The sequence below is a fragment of the Carassius carassius genome, chromosome 7, assembly GCF_963082965.1.
Source record: "Carassius carassius chromosome 7, fCarCar2.1, whole genome shotgun sequence".
NCBI lineage: Eukaryota > Metazoa > Chordata > Actinopteri > Cypriniformes > Cyprinidae > Carassius > Carassius carassius.
Genome location: NC_081761.1, coordinates 11425646 through 11447714, shown reverse-complemented (window position 1 = coordinate 11447714; position 22069 = coordinate 11425646). Strand labels below are relative to the sequence as shown.

Below are 22069 nucleotides of genomic sequence, written 5' to 3'. Positions count from 1 at the left end.
ACACTTTTTCTTTTTCAAGTAATTACGGTCTCTATCATGTATGCTAATGTTGTCCCATAATTGCAGATGTTTTCATGCTGACTTTCATTCACATGTGCAATCCAATATTCTTCATGCTTATGGCGTATGTGCTCTATGGTGCTCTATGATGATCCTCACAGCTAGAATGCAAAATGAAAAACCAACCAAAACCTCAAAACTGAGAATGAAACCAACACTAAAGATGCTTTAATAGTATTTAATTGTACTTGTAACAATCAGTAAATGATTACCAAATATTAGTTAAAAAATTTATATTAGCATCTTTAGATTTAAATGTGTAAAACAAGAGAGTAGAAAGAAAGAAAAAAATTGCATGTCTGAAACAATTTATCTGCTAACATCAGTGCTTTAAGTGGGCCGTTACGCACCGGCAGGGGCGTAGCACCAAATTTTGGGCCCTGGGTACAAACCATCTTGCTGGGCCCCCAATACCATAGTGATACCAATAGGTAAGGTATTGCATTTTTATCATAAAAACACTTAAAATGTAAACAAAATAGGCCACACTCTGATTAATATATATTTGTTTTATTGTCGAAAGTACTACTTACTGAGATGACAAAAGGTCTAGCAGGTCCAAACCTGGACTAAATCAAATATACTGTAAAGCAGTTCTGAAAATGACCATACCAAATGAGAAAAACTTTGGTCTGAAACACAAACTAAATAATGTCAGTTTTTACTAAATGCCCATTGACGGGTCTTTGCATGCGCAAATTTGCTGATCAGGTCTTTAAAGTCCAGTTTTTTGCTAGCATTTGAACAATAGTTTTCCTGTGCTTATCAGTAAGAGTTGTTGGCCATAATCCTGGGTCCTCTGACAATCCCTCTCCAGTATCCCTAAGTCTCTCATTCTCTTCTCTTTCCTCTTCAGCTCTGTCCTCCTGCTCCTGACTACCTTCATCACATTCTTCACTTTCCCTCTGATCACTTATATGAATATCAACCTCATCTTCTATTTCTGCCTCTGCTACAAGAGGAAATAAGCAAAATGGGTACATTGTTATTGTACACATTTAAACTTTAAACTGTAAACTTTAAACTGTAATTAGTAATTACACTTTAAACTTTAAATGTGTACAATAACAATGTACTAATTTTGCTTATTTCCTCTTAACACTTAATTACTAATTACTAAGTGTTAAAAAGCTCACCTTGTCTCGCTGTCACACTCACATCCACCTCACTGTCACTGCTTTCACCTAGCCATGATGAGGGGCCTGCTGCTGCAGGGTCTGACTCTGAAACTGAAATATATGGCTTCAAATGGTTGCTAAAATATCCTTTATTGTCACAATACTTTTTTTTAAAGTGTAGGCTAAGTACAAGATAATTGATGATTATTTGTCTGTTTAAAATAAATGCAGACTAGACTATAGAATCACAGGGTAAACTAACCGCCAAACTAGACATTCAGTCTTTGAATTATGTTTTAAAATAAGTCATTTTTCAATCATTAAGATGTGCATTATTATACTGAGAACAATCCTGTACTTAATGTAAGAGCGTGTGCGAGCTAATTTGCATAACAATACGGTAAAATAGGCGCTAACGATCTGTGTTTTCTCGGGTGTTAGATTTTGACAATGGAGGGAAATATACAGTGTTTTCATGTAAACTTCTGACTCTGAGAGTGGGGAGAACTGCAGCAGAAGAGGAGACAAGCGTTTAGGCAGCTGCCTGGAGTGGCAGTGTGTTGAGCTCCGTCTGCTTCTCACTCCCTGTTATTTACGTAAGGGATAATGTATAACGTTAGATTACATTATCCTCCGCTTCGTGTCGGGGTCCTGTTCAGCCTGTCGGGGTTGTTATTCGCTATAACGACCGCCTCTCTATACATTATCCCGCTTATTACATGGCTACCCACAAAATAAATAATTTGCCACGAATTATTGATTTAAAAAGGAGTTTATTGATTTAAAAACGATTGTATTGCTTCCGCCAAAGAAAATAGTCCGTTCCGCGTCCATAGCAACGCGCTGTTTTTCATGGCAACGGTCTGTTATACTTCGCAGCGGTCTGTTATCAAGAAATAACAGACCGCATTCTACATTGGAATTCAGCCAAGCCATGTAATAATCAGAAACATTGTTTGCTCGCTATGAAGGGTGTGATACTATAAAGTATTGGTATATTATTCATAAATGCAAACATAAATGTATGCTATTCTACCGGGAGTAGATATTTATGTTAAAACAATGTCAATGCTTGATGATGCATTTGGAGCTCACCTCTCTTTTCAAAAAAATTTGTGAGCAACTGCTTGCCCTCATTTGCCCTTCTCTCTTTATTCTGCTTCTCTTTTCGTTTTTGAGCCCCTGATATTCCTTTCTTAAGGAGAGACATGACTCTTCACGGCTCACTCCAGCTCCTGTCTCATCAACTGATTCAATCACCGCGGGTCCGCAGCAGAAGCACCTGACCTGCGGGTCGTACCATTTGCATTAATTCGAGAGGGGTGTGGGGCCCTGCACAGCATGAAAATGACTTTTTTATACCAAACCAGCGCCTAACTACAAGTTTAGTTTTGCACAGGAACTTTTTTAGTTGTACATAAATGCTATACAAAAGTGCATGTATATGTATGTATAGAAAACTGACTTCTAAGGGCCCCCCCCTGCCTCGGGCCCTGGGTACTCGGTACCCTTTACCCCCCCAGTCCGACGCCCCTGCGCACCGGTACTCAGTACCACCACTTCCAAATATAGCTCTTGAGCGTACCGCCACCTCTCCGTGCGCCCAGAACGTGCTTTTAGCGTACCGGTACGCTCATTTGGACATCTGTTTTAATAGAGGTTTTAATGCTTTGCCTGCGCTGCCGCTATTCAGAGCGCCCTTCACAATGCACGCTTCCTAATTTGTCCCATCGAGAGCAGAGACTACATTACCCATACACGCTTGAGTTTTACAAGTGAAAAGCGCATGCGCATGCGCCGTTGTCAGTGTCAACAACAACGTGGCCGGAGAGGGTGTGTGAAATGCGCACACTCGGCTCGGTAAAAATACAAATACAGTGAACAACACTTAATATGCTCTCTTGGCTTCAGACTCTCAGTACTAAAAGAACACGGTCAGATTCAGATGACTTACTGACTGACACTCCACCAAGCCAGAATGATATCGCTGCAGGTCAGACGCAAGCTAATGAAGTAATGCAGTAACTCTTTCTAAGGGTATTTTTTCAAAATCCTTTTGCACATTTTATTTATGTTCAGTAACTCTTTCTAAGGGTATTTTTTCAAAATCCTTTTGCACATTTTATCTATGTTCAGTTGCACTTTCTAGCTCAAGAAAATCCACAAACTAATAAAAGGATTTATTATTTTTTATAAGGTCGTCTGTTGACTGATGTTATAAAACCCCTTCAATATAGTTGTTGTTACCTCAGAGGATGGAGGGAGTCATAATATATGCTATAATAGAGTACCGGCACCTCTTTTGGGCCACTTAAAGCACTGGCTAACATTTAATGCCACATAAACCAGAGTTAATTTAAGAATAGATTATTACAGAGTTTTAGTCATGGTCATTCTGGAAGGAATTAAAATAAATTTTCTTAGATTACATTTTATAGTATATTTGTAAAAGCCCTTAATCATTTCGCAGTACTTTCAGTTACAGAACAGTTGCACTTCTGTGTAAATGTGTAACTTTCAACATAATCTCTTGACAATTATTTGAACAAGATTGCATAATCTTAAATTAATTTTTAAAATAACCTGACTGTGCAAGAATTTCAGGGTCACAGACTTCCAGTTATTTTACCTATGCATAAGAAGTCTGTTATGCTTTTTTTATATTGCAAATTGGTATTTGTTATCATTTTGTTTCAATTTATCACAATCATAAACACATTTTTTTTTTCAAATAGCTATACTATTTACTGCACTTTGCTGTTCTCCTAGTTATTTAAATTTCGTGTCCAATGAATCAGAAATTGGGCTTTATGTTAATTAAGGTTTGTGTCATTCAGTATACAATATTTCCATTTTGAATGAATTCTCTTCTTGACTAGATGTGTGTGCTTAGTGCTTTCTGCGCTCCAACTTGATCCAGATGCCTCGCTCTGGTCGCAGTACCAGTTCGCCCACTGGACGGAGTTCCTCCCTCTTTTGACATGCCTCTATGTTAAAGTAGCGCAGAATAGAAGCCAGAATAACCTTTTCCTCCATTATAGCAAAACGCTGACCTGAATACACAAACATAAAACTGTCAACTATTATAAAAGTTAAATAAAAAAACTCTGGAAAAGTACAGAATGAAACATTATTTCCACGTATAATCTTTATGCTTGTAGGTCTCACCGATACAGTTGCGAAGGCCGGCAGAGAACGGAATGAAGGCATAAGGATGTCGACCGACGCAGTTCTCTGGCATGAAACGCTCAGGACGGAACTCTTCAGGGTCAGGGAAGAAGCGAGGGTCACGGTGAAGGGCATAAGTTATGATGATGACATTTGCTCCTTTAGGAACTTTATAGCCATCTACAGAAGACACACACAAGTATCATGTCAAATGGTACAGTAAATGAATTACAATAGCTTACCAAAATATGAAAATTCTCAAATTACTTTTTAATATTTATGTTGTTTTAAATGTGTGTGGTGTTATTATTTCAGCTGAAAATAAAATATAATAAAATAAAATAAAATGATTATCATTGTTATTGCATGAAAAAAAATCTAAGTAAAGATTATTTATGTGTGTGTGTGTTTGTGTGCGTGCGTGTGTGTGGAAAGAACAGCACTGTAATTTGCAGTGATATTTGGGGTAAATAACAACAGAATTAAAGTTTGGGAGTGATCAGCTACCAGTACATTATTATTAAGAGAATAATTTATTAAATAATTTATTAAATTGATCTTATTGCAGTTCATAGAAAAAAAAAATGTCATACTGGTTCGGACCTCTTTGTTATTCAGCTATTGCTGAAACTGATGAAAAAAAATACTAAACTGTGTGAATTAACAAAATGCCACATTACTCAATGCATGCATGACCCAAGGAATGAATGAATATGTGACAAGTAGAAGGAACTCACTGATCTTCATATCCTCACAGATGGTTCGGGCAAAAAACGGAACAGAAGGGAAGAGACGCAGAGACTCCTTTATCACACACTCCAGATAACGCAGTTTCTTTAAATCCTCTGTGTTAATTGGCCTCTCAGACTCGCCTGACACACACAAACACATTGCAAAATTATTCAAATGAATTCCAAATGGTTTCAGACTCTTTTACCTCACAACAAAGTAAAGATTTAAACACCTGTTCTTGGTGTTTAACTGAATAATATGAACCACAAGTGGGCTTAACGCACCAAAAACCTCAAATAGTTCTTGTTGCGCCTTTTTTTGGATTTCAGGATGGGAGCCTAACAAGTGTATAGCCCAGTTCATGGCAGCCGCTGTTGTGTCATGACCCTGCAAAAATGCAGCAAAAAATGTTTTTTAACATAAAGTTTACCTCACCAAGTTACCTTGGTTTCAAAACATTTAGAAATTCCATTGATTTGGTAAACCTATGAACAAATGTTTAATGGTTTTAACTCCTTTGGATCAGTTTTATCATTTAAGTTCTTTTTTTAATTAAATGAATTTTAATACTGTAATACAGAAAATGTGGATGATAATGACCTAGTTTGCCAATCCTTGCCTAATAACACACAAAACAAGAACTATTCATTAATAAAAGAAAAAATGTTACAGGACATTCATATTTACCTTCATAATGGTATTTATTTATTTTTTCAGAGTTATCATAGCATTGTTTAACCCGCTAGCCTGTGCGGTTTTGATCAGTAAATCAATTTTTTCCTCTCACCATTTTAACAGTTCCTACCTCAAACATAAAGGTGTCCACTTCCTCCTGGATATCTTTGTGAGTTAACTTTTTCCCATCCTCATCTGTTGTTTTTAACAGCATGTCCAAGAAAGCCCGTCTTTTTCTCATTCCCTGATCTGATTCACTGTCAGACTCAATGTAGTTAATGTACTCTGCCCTCTCGTTAATCACCTACATGACAGAAAGACACACCGGTGATCAGAATGCAGCCTTGACCAGACTGAATGTGGCTAAATATTACATAAACACTCACACTCTCTGTGAAGGAGTGAAGGACTTTCAAACTACGGTTGTGTTCTCTGCCTTCACCAAAATAGTTATACACAAAATCAGGCCAGTACCAGGGCATCCTCTGGCGCTTGGTAATGATGTCACTCATTCTGTACCAATTAGAATAACAGAAATTGCAAGTATTAGTAAATATCATATTCATTCATTGGTAACACTTTATAATAACTTACATTAATTAATCATTAACAAACATTATGTAATGCTTGACAGAGATGCTTTCACAAATCATTCACTTTTTAAATTATTATATTAAATTATTTTGACAGATGGTTTACAATTATTTAATCAGAATCAGAGCTTTATTGCCAGGTATGTTTACACATACAAGGAATTTGTTTTCATGACAGAAGAAATTACATTAAAGCTTCTTAATGTATTTTTGAATGAGAACAAATGTCATTAAACTTCAGTTCCCATATTACATAATGCTCCTTTTTACATTTACAAATGTTGTGAAAATATATCTGTATTAGTCATTTTAAGCACTTCACAATCTATTCATGTTAAAATATTAATTAACTCATAATCAAAGGCTGTAAATGTCATATATTCTGTCTTCATTTGGTAACCCTAACCCTAACAATGCCCCTTAGCTGTTATAAATTCACTGTAAACCACGGCTTCTTGGGGCTTATTGCTTTATTGACCCCTGTATACTTTTGAACCCCTTAACCATCTATTTAGAACTGGAATTATTTTGAAGTATTTTGAAACTTTCAGAGCACTAAATATAACCATGACTCTAGACTTTTTTATTTTTTTTATTTTTTAAAGGACAGTTACGATCCTTAATTCTGATTGGTTGAGCCGCATTCAAATCTATTGTAAATTACACTACAAACAAACACCTTTGTTCACTTATGTTTGTTGCTCAGCAACCACTTAGTCACAACTGTTTCTGAGGAACTAAATTTTTTTGGGCGAAAGAAAACAGCTTTTATTTAAATCATTACACTTTATTTGCTCTGTTTTACTCTGGGAAACCTTACTACGTATATGGAATAACCATTTTACAAAAGGAATAACCCCAATGAAGCCATGATTTACAATGAATTTATAACAGCTAAGGGGGTTTTAGGGTTTTAACAATGCCCCTTAGCTGTTATAAATTCAGTGTAAACCACGACTTCTTAGGGCTTATTGCTTTAATAAATAAAAGTAATAATTCCTTACATTTATATAGTGCTTTTCTAAGCACTCAAAGCGCTTTACATTGTCAGGGGATATCTCCTCATCCACCACCAGTGTGCAGCATCCACTTTGGATAATGCGACGGCAGCCATATTGCGCCAGAACGCCCACCACACACCAGCTTATTAGTGGAGAGGAGACAGAGTGATGAAGCCAATCAGCAGATATAGGGATTGTTAGGAGGCCATAATAAACATACAAAGTCATCCTTTGCATGGCCTTTGGAATAAAGCATGACCAAGCACTAAAAGCTAACTCAGCAAGCCAGTTAAACACACACAGTTATTTGCAGAGTTTCAAACCAGTATTGATTTGTACTCGGATGCACAACCTTAAATCTGTCTAGCATCCACCCTAAAAATGTTCCTTCCATATTAACATTAATAATTGTAAAAAAGAACTTACCTGTACACACTGCGCACATACTCAGAGTCATGGTTGCTCTGTGCATAGATCTTCTTTCCCATGGCAGTCTCTGAAATGTATCACTTCTGTTTTGAATTTTGATACTTGTCCACATTTTCAAACAAACAACTTGCATTGTCACCCCCACTAAAAACCAAAACCCTCACAAAAAAACAAAACCACCATAAACACACAGACAAAATATATGTAAATAGACCATAGTCAGGTTAGACACCATTTATGTGGATGAAAACGAGGCTGTGAGGAATAAATTTAGTCTTTACAATGCCATAATAATACAATGCCTTAATAGTCTGTATAATAGTCCAAAATCACAGTTTGTCACCCCCTCAAAGTTTGTCTTGTTAAGGGTACACGTTAAGGTACTATCAGTACTTTAAGGATGTTAAAATGTGCAGAAAACTACACAAACCACAAATGATGTCAAGGGCACAGAGAGTGATGTGGTTAAAGCAGTTGAAAGAGCCTTTTCCAGCTTGTTTCTGAAGTTTCTCTATGAGCACTTCTGCCTGTTCATTCATCACCTCCAGGAACTCAGTTAGTATAGAGAAATGAAATGTCGGGGTCAACATCTTACGTCTGTGTCTCCACTTATCCCCAGTGCTAACAAAATGAAACACAGAAGGAAATTTAAAACAGGTGTCTTATTTATTAGCAAAGGGATAATTTTTTGTCTGCTCTTTATTATTGAACTAAATAGAATCAGTATTAAACTGTCTCATGATCAATCACAATTCTACTGTCTTCAGTTTAACTGCTAATCTCTGAACTGAACTTGATTTATAAATGATGAACTTTACACAGCTATTAGAGACTGACTGGAGCTGAATAATGACATTAGTGTGTTTTTTTAGAGCTACTTTACTGAAACTATGGATTAGTCTTATATTGATGAAGTTGGCATCAATGGTTCTGATCTGATACTACTAACTGACCCTGTTTAATAATGTGTGGTTGCTTTGAAATGTTCCCTACAACTTGAAATTATTTAAAATGAGCCTTTATAATGTTGGTATACAGTTTACCTTGTGAGTAGTCCTGTTCCCAGCCAGGGGTGCAGAAATTTGTATGCGTAGGCCTTGTCCATGTGAACGGGGTTATTGAGCACTGTCTGTATAAGTGGTAGGATTTGGCAAGAGTGACAAATAAAACATAAAATTGAGGACTTATCTTTGTTACCACTAGGGTTGATATATTAAGTATTATAATAAGTATTCATATGCTTGCAATGTAAAAATGTGAAGTACAATTTTGTTGGAATATAGAATTAAGCAACATTGTGTTGAATATTGCAACACTAGTTTCACAATCCTTTTTTTGTCTCCCAGGTGTGAGACTGTTAAAACAGATGTTTTAAACTAAATTTTTATTGTATTTTATTCCTTATATTGAAACACTTTGAATCAACTTGGCAACAATGGCTGCTGAAATGAAAAAAAAAAAAACTGAAACAATGGTTCCTCTGCTTTACTATCACCACCAAAACTAGTCTTTAATCTGCTTTTACACTTCGCAGGGTTAGACTTTAACATACTGAATGGTATCTTTGAATGTTCTTCTAATCTTTAACGTTTTATGTTTTTCTTTGCACATAGATATCATACATATCATATCTTTTTCTTTTAACTAATGCACATTCATCAACTATTGCGGTGCCACTAAATAGTTCACTCACTGAGGTTATCTTGATCTTCAAACATCAACTCATATTGTGTAATATTCTGTCACTATAGGCCAGAGACCCTGATCAACAAGTGAGAGTGTGCATGCAAGTGATACCTCGATAGTCTCAGCATGGTATAAGATGAGAAATGGAATAGGTCCGATCCATAATTTAAACAGAGGAGAATCCCAGAATTCTTTTGTGTAGCCAACCACCTGACAAAAGAAATCTGAAAGACAGTTTTCAGCTGTTATACTTCACTGCATTTGAAGGGTTACTTTAATTCAAGTCACACACTGAACTTTCTATGTTAAAATTAGAGTCAGGGAATAGCTGTCACATAAGGAACTATACGTTTTGGTTGTCGTTTTAATTTTAAAAACAGAACAATTTAGAATATATTTTTATACACTTTTTGATGGTCTCTTTTGAAAATTGAGTTGGCAATAAGTTGCACTTATGTATTAACTAACTCTCATTAAAGAATTAGTAGACTGTATGAATAATATCTGCTAACTCTATTGTGATGGTCTTTGCAAGTAGGCTACATTTCTACTTACATCTATTCTACTTACCCTAGCCCTAACAGTCAACTACTCACTCTAATGAGAGTTAGATATAGCCTATAGGTGGAACGTTACAACAGAATGTGTTAAAGGGATCATCAAAATACATTTTTAGAATAGACATTTAAAAAATATAGAATACTTTAGAATATAACATAAAAAAAACAGAATAGGCCATACTTGGGTGTAGTCTTACAATTAATACCATAAACTTCGTCAACTGCATTGGTTTATTGAACAATTAGAAATAACATAGACCCTATATTAGCATGTAAAAGTGCACAGTTTCATTGCTTTTATTATTTCTGATAATCGTTTTATTTTTGTCATTCTATAATAACTTTATTTTGAAATATTATCATGTATAAATTCTATGTGTGTTTTATATTTATTTACGAGATTAGAGCAGACAAAACATCGTAAAGATGATTGGAAGAAAAATGGATCTATATATTGCTCTTCTCACCTCCCGCGTTCGATTTAAACTGCAGCGCGTCCCCGATGAACGGATATGTGTTTCCAATGCCCGGGACTGGCTTCAGTTCCTTCCATTTGTGAAGGTAGTTTTTCAGCAGCTGGTAGGTGATGTATGTCAAAAGAAAAACGCAAACCGTCGCGGCTACGAACCCAAAACTATACACACCGACGAACGAGACCATCTTGCCACTGAGAGGCACGGCGTTGCGTGTGTCTATATGAGCTTCACGGTGTTTTATAATGAATTTGCTACTGGACTTTGGATCATCCTGACGAAACGCAAGTTCACAAGGCACAAGCACCGCTACAAATTAATTTAAAGAACTGCAGAACCTCTGAAATGGGAAAATTTTGTTGCTGTGTTTATGTTGGGAAATCGTGGAAAGACTTAATGTGTAGCCTAATTAAATACTTTGAGAGACAGTATTTTGTATTTGAAATACTCAAAATACATAATCAATTATTTAATTTTACTCTCGGAAAATACAATATCTTTCTTCACAAAAAATAAAAATGTAAACTATTTATACATCCATTTAACACACCAAGCTTCTTATTTACCTTTTCTTGCATTTGTACATAACATACTGCTTTAGGCTACACACAAATGCCATACAGTATATATATACGTATATATATATATATATATATATATATATATATATATATATATATATGTGTGTGTGTGTGTGTGTGTGTGTGTGTGTGTGTGTGTGTGTGTGTGTGTGTGTGTGGTATATATTATTGCCAGGTAGGCCTATGTTTACTCATACAACGAATATGTTATAGTGACAAAGGCTTCCACAGCAGACAAGACAAGACAGAGATAATAAAATATAATGAGTAAATGTGGAAGCCTTTGTCACTATAACATATTCGTTGTATGAGTAAACATACCTGCCAATAAAGCTCTTTCTTCACCTGTGTTAATAGTACTGCCAACTATAGCATATCATAGTATTTGGCTAGGTGCAAGTGAATCATATGACATCCTGTTGGATCTGAATTAGTTCCGGTTTTTGAATGTTATTACAGCACAGTAGAAAAAGCTGTTCTAGAACTTTATTTGCTAGCTGACAAGTGACGTTAGCTTATTTGGCAAAGGTTAGCTACTTGTTTCTATAGACAAACAAATGTTCAAGTATTAAATTAAAATAAATATTATTGCCAATGTCTGAACAGCATGTAACAAAACTTGTTATATGAAAAAAAGGCCTGTAGAATAGTTATTATGTGAATGATTCAGGTTGGTTTTACATTAGCAATAAGTTACTCACCACAGCTCAATTAACGGCCACCTGGTGTCACTAATTACAATAAATCACTTGTTATGATTGGGGTCTTTGGCCTATACTTACACAATAAGTATATTACACAATATGAGTGGATGTTTGAAGATCAAGATAACCTAGTGAGTGAACTCTTTTTAGTGGCACCACAAAAGTTGATGACTGTGCATTAGACAAAAGAAAAAGATATTATATGTATGCTATACACGTTAAAGATTAGAAGAATATTCCAAGATACAATTCAGACTGTTAAAGTCCAATGCTGCAAAGTGTAAATTAAGCTAAAAAAACAGGATAAAGAAAATATTTAAGCTTATTAAAGACTAGTTTTGGTAGTGATAGTAAAGTTTTGGATCAGAGCAACCATTATTTCAGTTTATTTCAGTTAAGCAGCCATTGTTGCCAAGTTCATTCAAAATATTTAATGTAAGTAATAAAATACAATAAAAAAAATTGTTAAACAAATCGGTTTTAACAGTCTCACCCCTGCAAGAAAAGAAAGGATTGTGAAAATAGCAAACCGACGAATTGGCGTCATTCTAGAAAAAACCACCTACTAGACATGACATTTAATGCCGTTTTAAGAAAAAAGCTAAATGTGACCTGGCAAATTAATTTAATCAAACTCACTTGAAAAGTTTCACTATACCTTTTTATCCTCTTCAGTAATCACAATAGAATAATACCATCGCTACTCCAAACTACAACTAGTGTGTAGACAAAATAGAGCCCACACTGTGTAAGGTACAAGGAATTATTATTATTATTATTATTATTATTATTTTGTATGCTCAAAGAGATCACTTCAGACAAACTCACATTTGGGACCATAACAGTTTAATTTATTCTGACCTCCAGCAGGCCACTGCCATCAGGGTCAAATATAAAAGGTAATATATGTATTTAGGAATCATTTTTGAAAATCAAATCCGTTAAACTACATAAATGTCAATATATATATATATATATATATATATATATATATATATAAGTTTTAATTTCCCCCTCCATTTTTAAGTTTTAGTCAAACAAAACACAGTGGAGCAGTGTGGGTAAGAAGCTTTGGTATTTTCTCTTAGGTACTAATTATTTGAGAAAACATGAGTTGTATACTACTTGGTACAAACTTACTTTGCCATTTGGCTGTTTTCAAAAGTCTTTGTCATGCTAAACGGTGTAAATGTCTTTTGAGTATTTAAACAATTGAAAAATTTAGTACAATGCAGCCATCCAGTGGTCATTTCTGTAACAATTTGAAACTAATATAATTTCCTCTCTGTGCGCTATGAGAAGTCTTTATGATTTATTATTTTTCATGAAACATTAAATGAAAATTGTGATCAAATTTTTTGGTTTTTCTGCTTTTATTTTGCTTGTGCAGAATAAACAAGCTGTTTACTTGAAAGTCTAACACATCCCATGGTTTAACGGGGGAGTAACACACATTTAAACAACAAAACGTAAAAAAAACTAAAATGCTAGCTGCTGAACTGTTGAACGGATTTGTGTTTTTTGGTCTCACTTCTACTTGAGCTATCTTTCATAAAATAGTTGCTTAAAGATTACATGTATAAATGGAGAGAACTGAAACCTGTCCCTGGGATTAGTCCAATTTACCCGTTTCTAGGAAACACGGTCAACTTTAAGTCTAACAGAAGAGTTAACTGCAAACAATATTACTGTTACAGGATATAATATACAAATATAATAATATTAAATATGTTTAACTAGTTTGGTGTATGCGCCAACTTTATTTAAATGTTCTATGATCAGTTTGAAAATGACCGTTTATAATGAAAAAAAAAAACATATTGTGTAAGTGCATGATGTGTCAGTACAGTATCAGGGTTAACCTAAGTAAAAGGCACTAATAAAAACAGTGATGACAATTAAAATGTTTTGTCTGACTACTTTACCACGCTCAATACCTCCCTCTCCCGCGGAGCTGAGTAACTGCAGCTCCAATCAGTGTAGCCTGGCTACAGACATTTCTTTTGGCAAAGCTGAGGAAACGTACAGACCTACAAGTGATAGTATGAATGCAGCCTATACTAACATCATAGTACGTTGAGCTTTGCGTGTACACATGGCTATAAACATGGACGCATTCTTAAATCCAGACACCCGATCAAAATAGCTAAATAATAGCTATTTTTCACCCATCCCAGTTTTTCATAATGAATTAGCTACTGGACTCTATATGTATAGGGATAGGCCCACTAATAAACACAAGAAAGCAAACGTCAGGATTTTTGTGGTAAGTAATATCTAAAACCTGTTATATAATCATATATGAACAGCAAATAGATATTTATATACCATGTACAATCTCAGTGAAATCAGTCTAAATGTTGGGAGAAGAAACATACTTTCAAATCAATGGGACCAGATTTATATGCACTGCAGAATAGGCCATTCAAGAATAAACCAGATGTTTTTAATATTAGTAGAATATCTACCAATATGTTCTCTTTGCCATAACCCTTTATCCATGAAACATGTGTTATTAGGTCGTGATTGGTTTGATTACCTTTGATTATCTTCATTCCAAAACTGTGGATTTCAGGAACAAAATGTAGTTAAACTGTAAAACTGGTCAAAAAATAAAACAATATGTGTGTTTTTTTATATTTTGCATTTGATTTGTTGAACTATTACAGTGATAAAGTACACATTCTGTTGGTCATCATCCACCATCCCCTGCATCGGATTAAAAAAACAAACACAAAACCAAAAGTTAATTGTGAGAACCTTCACCCATGTCTTCATGTATGTGTGTAATAGTGGCCTCATATATATATATATATATATATATATATAACTTGAGGAAATTCAAGTCTCCCCCATTAGAAGTGATTCTGCAAACTAGGAACAAAAAAATAATCAGCAAAAGTGCAAGTAACAAACTCTGCTGAATTGTAACAGATACATTAATTACAAACAAAAAGCTTATCCACATTAACTGCAATCTGGTTGTAGGAAGGCTGTCATGCACTTCCATGTGACACCTTTTTTAAGAAAAAAAAAAGCTACTTCCTAAGAGTCTTTATATTGTTCCTTATCTCTCACCTTACAGTCTTACAATACAGTGAGCAAGTTTTATTATGCCCCCATAGCCTATTTAGGCTACACACTTCAAACAACATACTTTTATAGCAAAACAGTGGAATATAAGAAAATATTTAACAGCTGTTGCCCCATTTACTTATAGTGTATTGGTAACCTCTGGCAAATCAGTGGCTGTAATCATTGAATAAACATATAACACAGGAAACAATTTATAATGCTTTGTGCACAAACAAAAACAAATGCAGAAATGTTAATCCATACGTTTATGACCTCAAGGTTAGATTATTGTAATGCTTTATTGGGTTATTGTTCTGCACGCTTATAAACAAACTTCAGCTGGTTCAAAATGCAGCAGCTAGAGTTCTTTATAGAACCAAGAAGTACTGTATGACCATATTAGCCCGGTTCTGTCAACACTGCTCTGACTACCTATTAAACATCGTATAGATTTTAAGATTTTGCTTATTACTTATAAAGCCCTGAATGGATTAGCACCTCAGTATTTGAACAAGCTCTTGTTACATTATAGACCTCCACGTCCACTGCATTCTCAAAACTGTGGAATAACCTACCTAACATTGTTCAGGAGGCAGACACACTTTTGCAGTTCAAATCTATATAAAAGACCCATCTCTTTAACCTGGCTTACACATAACACAGTAATATGCTTCTAATATCTAAATCCGTTAAAGGATTTTTAGGCTGCATTAATTAGGTAAACCAGAACCGGCAACACTTCCCATAACACCCAGTGTACTTGCTAGTGAAGTGGACGGCTCCTGAGTGATTTACATCATGAAGCAGAGGTTCAAACTTGGGTCCAAACACCACTGGCCACAAGCTTTGGCCTCTGCACTCATGGAGAACATTTATTTATATAGCATATTTTATTTTTAGATAAACTAGAAACAATGAATTTATAAAGTTTTATTTTGAAATGTAAATCAGTAACAAAAGTCTTTGCGAATGAGGTTCTGCCCAATTTTGGAGTTCACGCCCCATTTTGGAGATCATTCAACAGTTCACCAACTAGCATTTTTTACGTTTTGTTAGATCTGTAGTAGGCTAGGCAATGGTGGCGCTTGGGCTGGGCTTGACGGGTCTATAGCCACATCAGAAACTTCCTTAGCCCTCAAAGCTGCCATATATAAAAAACACAAGGTGGCTGAATTTGCTTGCTATTTAGATAGCTTAAGCTTATAGACGTTCATTACTTTTACTCAATTTAATTAGTTTTTTAGCACCCCGTCTGAACTGTTAAGCCCCTCCTTAGCACCCCCAACAACAAAAAAAATCCTGGAGCCGCCACTGGTAGTAGGTTTTAGAGGAGCTCCTCGCCTGTTAAATGGGAACTTGAAAATGTGTGTTACTCCCCACTTAAGCCATGGGATGTGTTAGACTTTCAAATACCCACCAAGACTTTGTTTGTCGTGTAGAATAAAAGCAGAAAAACCAAAAATGTTATCAAAATTTTCATTTAATGTTTCATGAAAAATAATAAATCAAAAAGATTTCTTGTAGCACTGATATTTTAGTAATACTTTATCCTTTTAATTGTATACATTATATGGGAGACCAAGACTAGTTATCACATGGGAAAGTTGTGTAATATGGCATTATCTCTATAGGTTCACTAGACTTTGAAAAAAATTAAAACCGAAGTAAGAAATATTCAGGTTGCAACTTGCCCCGGTCTTCCCTATACAATAAAAAAATAAAATAAACCCAAGCAAATTAAATTAGTTTTCATCTTGAAATGACCACTGGATGGCTGCATTGTACAAAATATTTCAATTGGTTACAATACTCAAACATAAGACATTTACACCATTTATCATTAACACAGACTTAAATTAACAGCCAAAGTGCAACGTAAATTTGTAAAGTAGTATACAACTCATGTTCTCTCAAATAGTTAGTATCTAAGAGAAAATACCAAAGCTTCCCACACTGCTCCAATTACTTTATACTGCTCCACTGTATTTTGTTTGACTAAAACTTAAAAAAGGAGGAGGAAAAATTAGAATAGAAAAATGTTATTTTTTTATTTATATATATATATATATATATATATTTGACCCTGATGGCAATGCGCAGCTAAAGGTCACAATAAATGTAACTTTTATGGTCAAAAACGAGAGTTTGTCTAATGAGATCTATATATATATATATATATATATATATATATATATATATATATATATATATATAAACTAGGGCTCTAATTTGTCTGCCCAATTATCTAGTTTGGAGTCGCAATGGTATTTATCTATTATGATTTCAAAAGAGGATAAAAAGGTATAGTGAAACTTTTCATGTGAGTGCACATTTAGCTTTTTCCATAGAATGCCATTGGATGTCATGTCTAGTAGGTGGTGTTTGCTTGGAAGCAGCACTCTATAATCTCACTTGCTAATTCTTTTGAAATGTAAATGTATGAAATGTAAAGAAATGAAACAGAGAATGAAAGTAAGGATTGTAGTACAAATATTGAGGACAAATTAAACGTGCTCTGCATATGGGGAAAAAAAAAACATTCTAGTTGACTCTGTTGGTAGAAGCTAGTGCTGAGCGGAGTTTCTCATGGAAAGCTGGGATTCGTTCCCTGTGTAAAGGCCAGTTTAGTACACAGTGAGGTTTCAACATGCCACGACGAAGATACAGAGAGCGGTTCAGATTGTAATCAGTTACATCTTGCAAAAAAATCAGAATCAGTGAGTCACGATTGTCCTCCATTACCTGGTGAAGTGCATGATGGGCTTTGAATCTGAAAGTAGGAGAAGGAGAAAGTATAAATAGCTCTCGAATTTGGTAAACCACCTGTGTATTTCAGTTAATTACAGAAAAGGAAACATGAATTTGGTGAATATGTGAGGTGTTTCTCTGAGGATCTGAATGTACTGCACACCTTGAAACTGGTCAGTGGTTTACACTTAATTAATGGTCACTAAACATATTAGTAGACAGCCTTTCTGAATCAGTTATAGATAATAAGGAAAAGTTTACTTACTGCCTACACCAAGGATCCTTCAGAAGCATTTCTGTAATAACAAAAATTATTTTCCTGGAATGCCCCATGTTTTCAACAATGGTGTTAAGTTGAGAAACACCAGGTACTGCATCTCTGTCTTCAAGAAAAAAATTGCATTTTTCATCCTCTAGGGGAAGCAAGCTTCGATCAACCCATGGCCTATCTTCAGCACTGTGGATGATATATGCATCAAATTCATATCTACCCTCAGTAATGCTTTCATCCTTCAGTGACCCCAGCATACGGTTCACCATTATGCTCCAGAAGAACTGGATTCTCCATCCTTGGAAGTGTACCAGGAAAGCTGTGAATAACAACATTAACACTGCTGTGCTACTCAGAATGTACAGGGCCTTAAAAGGTGTCATATCCTTGCAGGACAATGGGTCAAAGTCCATAACAGAGCGGTTAAAGTAGGCATTTGGTGTGTTACATATATAACTTTGAGGGAACCCAGGAACGCTGACATTGGTGGAGTTAAGCCACTCAGAGAACCACAGGATGCTCTCGCAGGTGCAGTCAAAGGGGTTGTGGTCCATGTAGAGTTCTGTCAGGTTGGAAAGTGGCACACCAAACGTGACACGTAGAACAGATGTTATAAGGTTCTTTTGAAGATGCAAATACTTTAAAGACTGTAGGTCATCAAAAACAGAGGCATGCAGCTGATCCAATAAATTACCACGGAGACTTAGCTCACGTAACTCAAAGAAGCCACGCAAAGCATTAAGTGGAATCTCATCTAAACCATTGTAATCCAAATCCAGAACAGACAGTTTTGTGGCATCCTTGAGGAACAACACTGGACCACCAGGATTGGCCGTCTTCCACAACCTAGCTAAGTTGTTGTGCTGCATTTTCAGTACCTTCAGATGGTACAATCCTTTCAGCAAGCCAGCATTTATGTTTGCAATATTGTTGTTATTGAGATCTAGAATTGTGAGGTTGACAAGTGGCCTAAACGGAGATGGTTCTATATCTAGGGTCCCTTTTAGTGCACGGCCAAGCTTTAGAGTCCTTAATGTAGGGACATGGATGAATGAGGTATTGGTAAGGGAAATACATTGCTGGTTTTCAGACATGTCAAGCTCTTTAATGTTTGAAAGGCCCTCTAACTCATGTCCTTTCAGCTGCTGATTAATGAAATTGTGACTGAGTAGAAGTGTAGAGAGGTTGCCCAAACTTGAAAAGGCCCCAGGTGCCAACTTGTTGATACCCGTGGCAGTAAGATTAAGAGTCTGAAGGTGTGGAGATTCTTGCAAAGAAGCAAATGTTGTGTTTGTGACTGTCTTCAACCCTGTGATGCTCCAACTCAAATCCAGTGTCTTAAGGTTCAGAAGCCCAGAAAAGATATGTTCAGTTATCTCTCGAAATGCAGTATTTGTCATGCATAGATGCTCTAATTGGACTAAATGGTGGAAAGAGAAGTCTTCAATAACTGGTAAGGATGAACTATGACTCTTAATCAGTGCTTTCTGCAGGTTAAGCTGTCTCAGGTTTCCCAATCCAAGGAAGGTGTCCTTAGTTAGGTGTTTAAGGGAGTTATGCCCCAGGGATAAACTTTCCAGTCTGGGAAACCACTGAAAGGTGCCATCAGCAATCTTTGTCATTGTGTTGCTGCTGAGGTCGAGCACTGTGATGTTAGTCTTGTCTAGACCTTGGAAAGTTGTGTTTGAGAGGGTGACCTGTTGAGTGTTCTTAAGGGAAAGGTTTCGCAAAGCTGTGCCTGCAAGTTCTTCACAAAGACTGGGGGTAAACTGAAGGCTGATCTTGCTGTAGTCCAGCACTAAGTCAGTAAGTCTAGCAATAGTCTGGAAACAGCCATTCTCTACCTAGGTTAACAAAACAATTGTAAAAGAAGACAAAGGTTTGTTGGAGTGAGAATGACAGAGCTAAACCAGATTCAAGAAACTACACATTATAGCATTGAGTTGGTTCACATGCAAACTTATTTCTTTAAATGCATATAAACATACTAATTGACTGTCCCTTATTTAAAGGTTTAGTTCATGTTGCATTTGATTGTTGATCTAATGCTACAAAAGCACTTGACAATACTACATTTCATAAATTTGCATGATGTTTTTAGGTCATGTCAGTAATCAGAGTCAAAAGTTTCTCAGTATTGTTTCACAAAGAATACATCACAGCAAAGTCCAGTTATATGAGCACCAAAAATGGAAATGTACTCCTAACAGCTTTCCAAAAGAGATAAGGTTAGATGCGAGTAAACACACACTGTGGCAAACATGAATGGTAGTATCTGAAATTCTGTATGGGTTTTATATAGATACTCATGTGCTTTCAGTGAAAATAACAGGACATATGTCACATTCTTTTCCTCTTACCTTTTTAAGAGACAGAGATGAGAGTATCAGAACCCGAAATGCAGAGGAATTGCTGAGGAATGAGAAGTCATTTTTTTGCAGAACAGAAATTTCATTTCCAGATAGAACAAGGGTCACCAGGTTTGGCAGTTGAGGTTGTGTTCCCAATTTAGCCGATTTAAGTGTGTTCCGGGATACATCCAACCACGTCAGACTCTACATAGAGAGGAAATGTTAAAAAAAAGTAATATCTATAAGACCATAACAGACTGAAAAAGCAATAGAGAAAGGGATAGAGCGTATTTAATGTAAACAAACCAATGATGCTGCACACAGTATTTTCTGTTACACATTATTATCATTCATATCATTAAATTATTATCATTGATTATCATTCATATATATGACAGTACTGATCGTGTCTCTATGGTTACACACACAATTAATCATAATAGCCTGTCCCTCTATGTAAATATTAGTGCTAGAAAACAGTGTAGCCAGGAGGCACCATACTGAATTATACTTTAAACAAGAACATAAAAAGCCACCTCAAACTTTTTATTGCATTTAATATTTACTTAAACGTCTTCATAAACATACCTTAAGAACAGAGAAAGGCTCCCCATTTAGCTTCAGCCTATTGTAAGACAGGTCAAGTCGCGTTAAGTGAGAACAGTTTTTCAGGTCTTTCTCGTTTAACAAATGCACTTCATTGTGTTGCATATTAAGACTTTGCAGGTGTGGCAGAGAAAGACATAGATCCTCTTCTATGATCGTTAAAGTGTTGTAGCTGGCATCTATATCCATCAGATTTGAATACAAATGCAGAGAAGACAGATTTTTTAATCTGTTGTGAGACACATCCAATGTGGTGATATTTTTGGGTAAGTCCGTTGGAACTGCATCCAGATTCATATGACTACAGTCTGCTTTGGTATTCCCAATTGTACATTTTGACTTGTGTGGGTATGCAGTGCCTGCACAGTGGCCATGGAAACACATGCAGAACAAGGGCAACAATATGAGTTTCATCAGTTCCATATAGTTTCTTGCTTTCCTATTTTTTCCTCAAGTCAAGCTGTAATGAACATAACAGTATTTCATTCACGGTATGAAAGGTTATAGACAAGTTTATACACAACAATTTGCCACAAAATAATTTATGTTAGGTAAAATATTTGCTACTGAAAATTAATTAAACCGCATAGCAACTTTTTAACAATTACATTATACACGAGAACGTATCTGTTGCAAAGTTTTAATGCGTGTGATGATCATCATGGACTTACATGAATCGTGCCGATCTAATTTCCCTCGTTCAGGTCAAATATCAGCATGGTTAACGTGTTTCAAGTGTGAAGCAACTCAAGGCAGTCTTGTATAGCTGATATATTATTTGCATGGGGGAAAATAACATTCAATAAGGAACAATTCCGCTTCTTTCAGAAGTGAAACAAACGAAGAGGCGGATCATCTCCCGCGGACGTGTCCTAGATATTAAATTACGTCACTCATATTCGACACAGCTCAAGCTCTGTGATTACTTATAATAGATTATACGTTTCTCTCATTATTTGAATGCACATTCGATCGTTTTTTTTTAATTCATGACGATTAAAATCGCATCTGGCAGGTTTTTTTTTTTTTTTAGTCAGCGATTAAAATAACCCACTTCCTTATATTATCAAATGAACGATGAGAGAGCAAGCGCAAGTCCTGGCAGCGGCTGGTCGCAGCGCCTCCGGTGGCATCCCCAGATGCCACTTTCGTTTCTGCTATTTCTAATATAGTTTTACATCTTAATTTTTTTTTTAAAGGACTGAGTAAACCGACAGGGATTGCCCATTTTAGATGCA

The 22069-nt window shown here is 35.7% G+C and overlaps 2 protein-coding genes and 1 long non-coding RNA gene across 3 annotated transcripts; all 3 read right to left on the bottom strand.

The window, feature by feature from the left end:
* Window positions 1–226: 226 nt before the first annotated feature.
* Window positions 227–3974, bottom strand: LOC132143528 (uncharacterized). Its single transcript, XR_009434255.1, has 2 exons — window positions 3499–3974; window positions 227–373 (listed from the first exon to the last, which is right to left on the bottom strand). It is a non-coding gene; the product is annotated as an uncharacterized LOC132143528 (long non-coding RNA).
* Window positions 3975–3978: 4 nt separating this feature from the next.
* LOC132143527 (cytochrome P450 4V2) lies at window positions 3979–10725 on the bottom strand. Its single transcript, XM_059553814.1, has 11 exons — window positions 10490–10725; window positions 9574–9686; window positions 8820–8905; window positions 8207–8397; window positions 7774–7843; window positions 6140–6266; window positions 5884–6057; window positions 5363–5465; window positions 5084–5218; window positions 4347–4526; window positions 3979–4231 (listed from the first exon to the last, which is right to left on the bottom strand). The coding sequence occupies exons 1-11, from the start codon at window positions 10680–10682 to the stop codon at window positions 4068–4070; spliced, it is 1536 nt and encodes a 511-aa protein (XP_059409797.1). The 5' UTR covers window positions 10683–10725; the 3' UTR covers window positions 3979–4067.
* Window positions 10726–17080: 6355 nt separating this feature from the next.
* LOC132143526 (toll-like receptor 3) lies at window positions 17081–21859 on the bottom strand. Its single transcript, XM_059553813.1, has 5 exons — window positions 21503–21859; window positions 20814–21291; window positions 20235–20429; window positions 17869–19718; window positions 17081–17625 (listed from the first exon to the last, which is right to left on the bottom strand). Exons 2-5 carry the CDS (start codon window positions 21252–21254, stop codon window positions 17397–17399), a joined length of 2715 nt encoding a protein of 904 aa, XP_059409796.1. The 5' UTR covers window positions 21255–21291; window positions 21503–21859; the 3' UTR covers window positions 17081–17396.
* Between the last annotated feature and the right edge of the window lie 210 nt (window positions 21860–22069).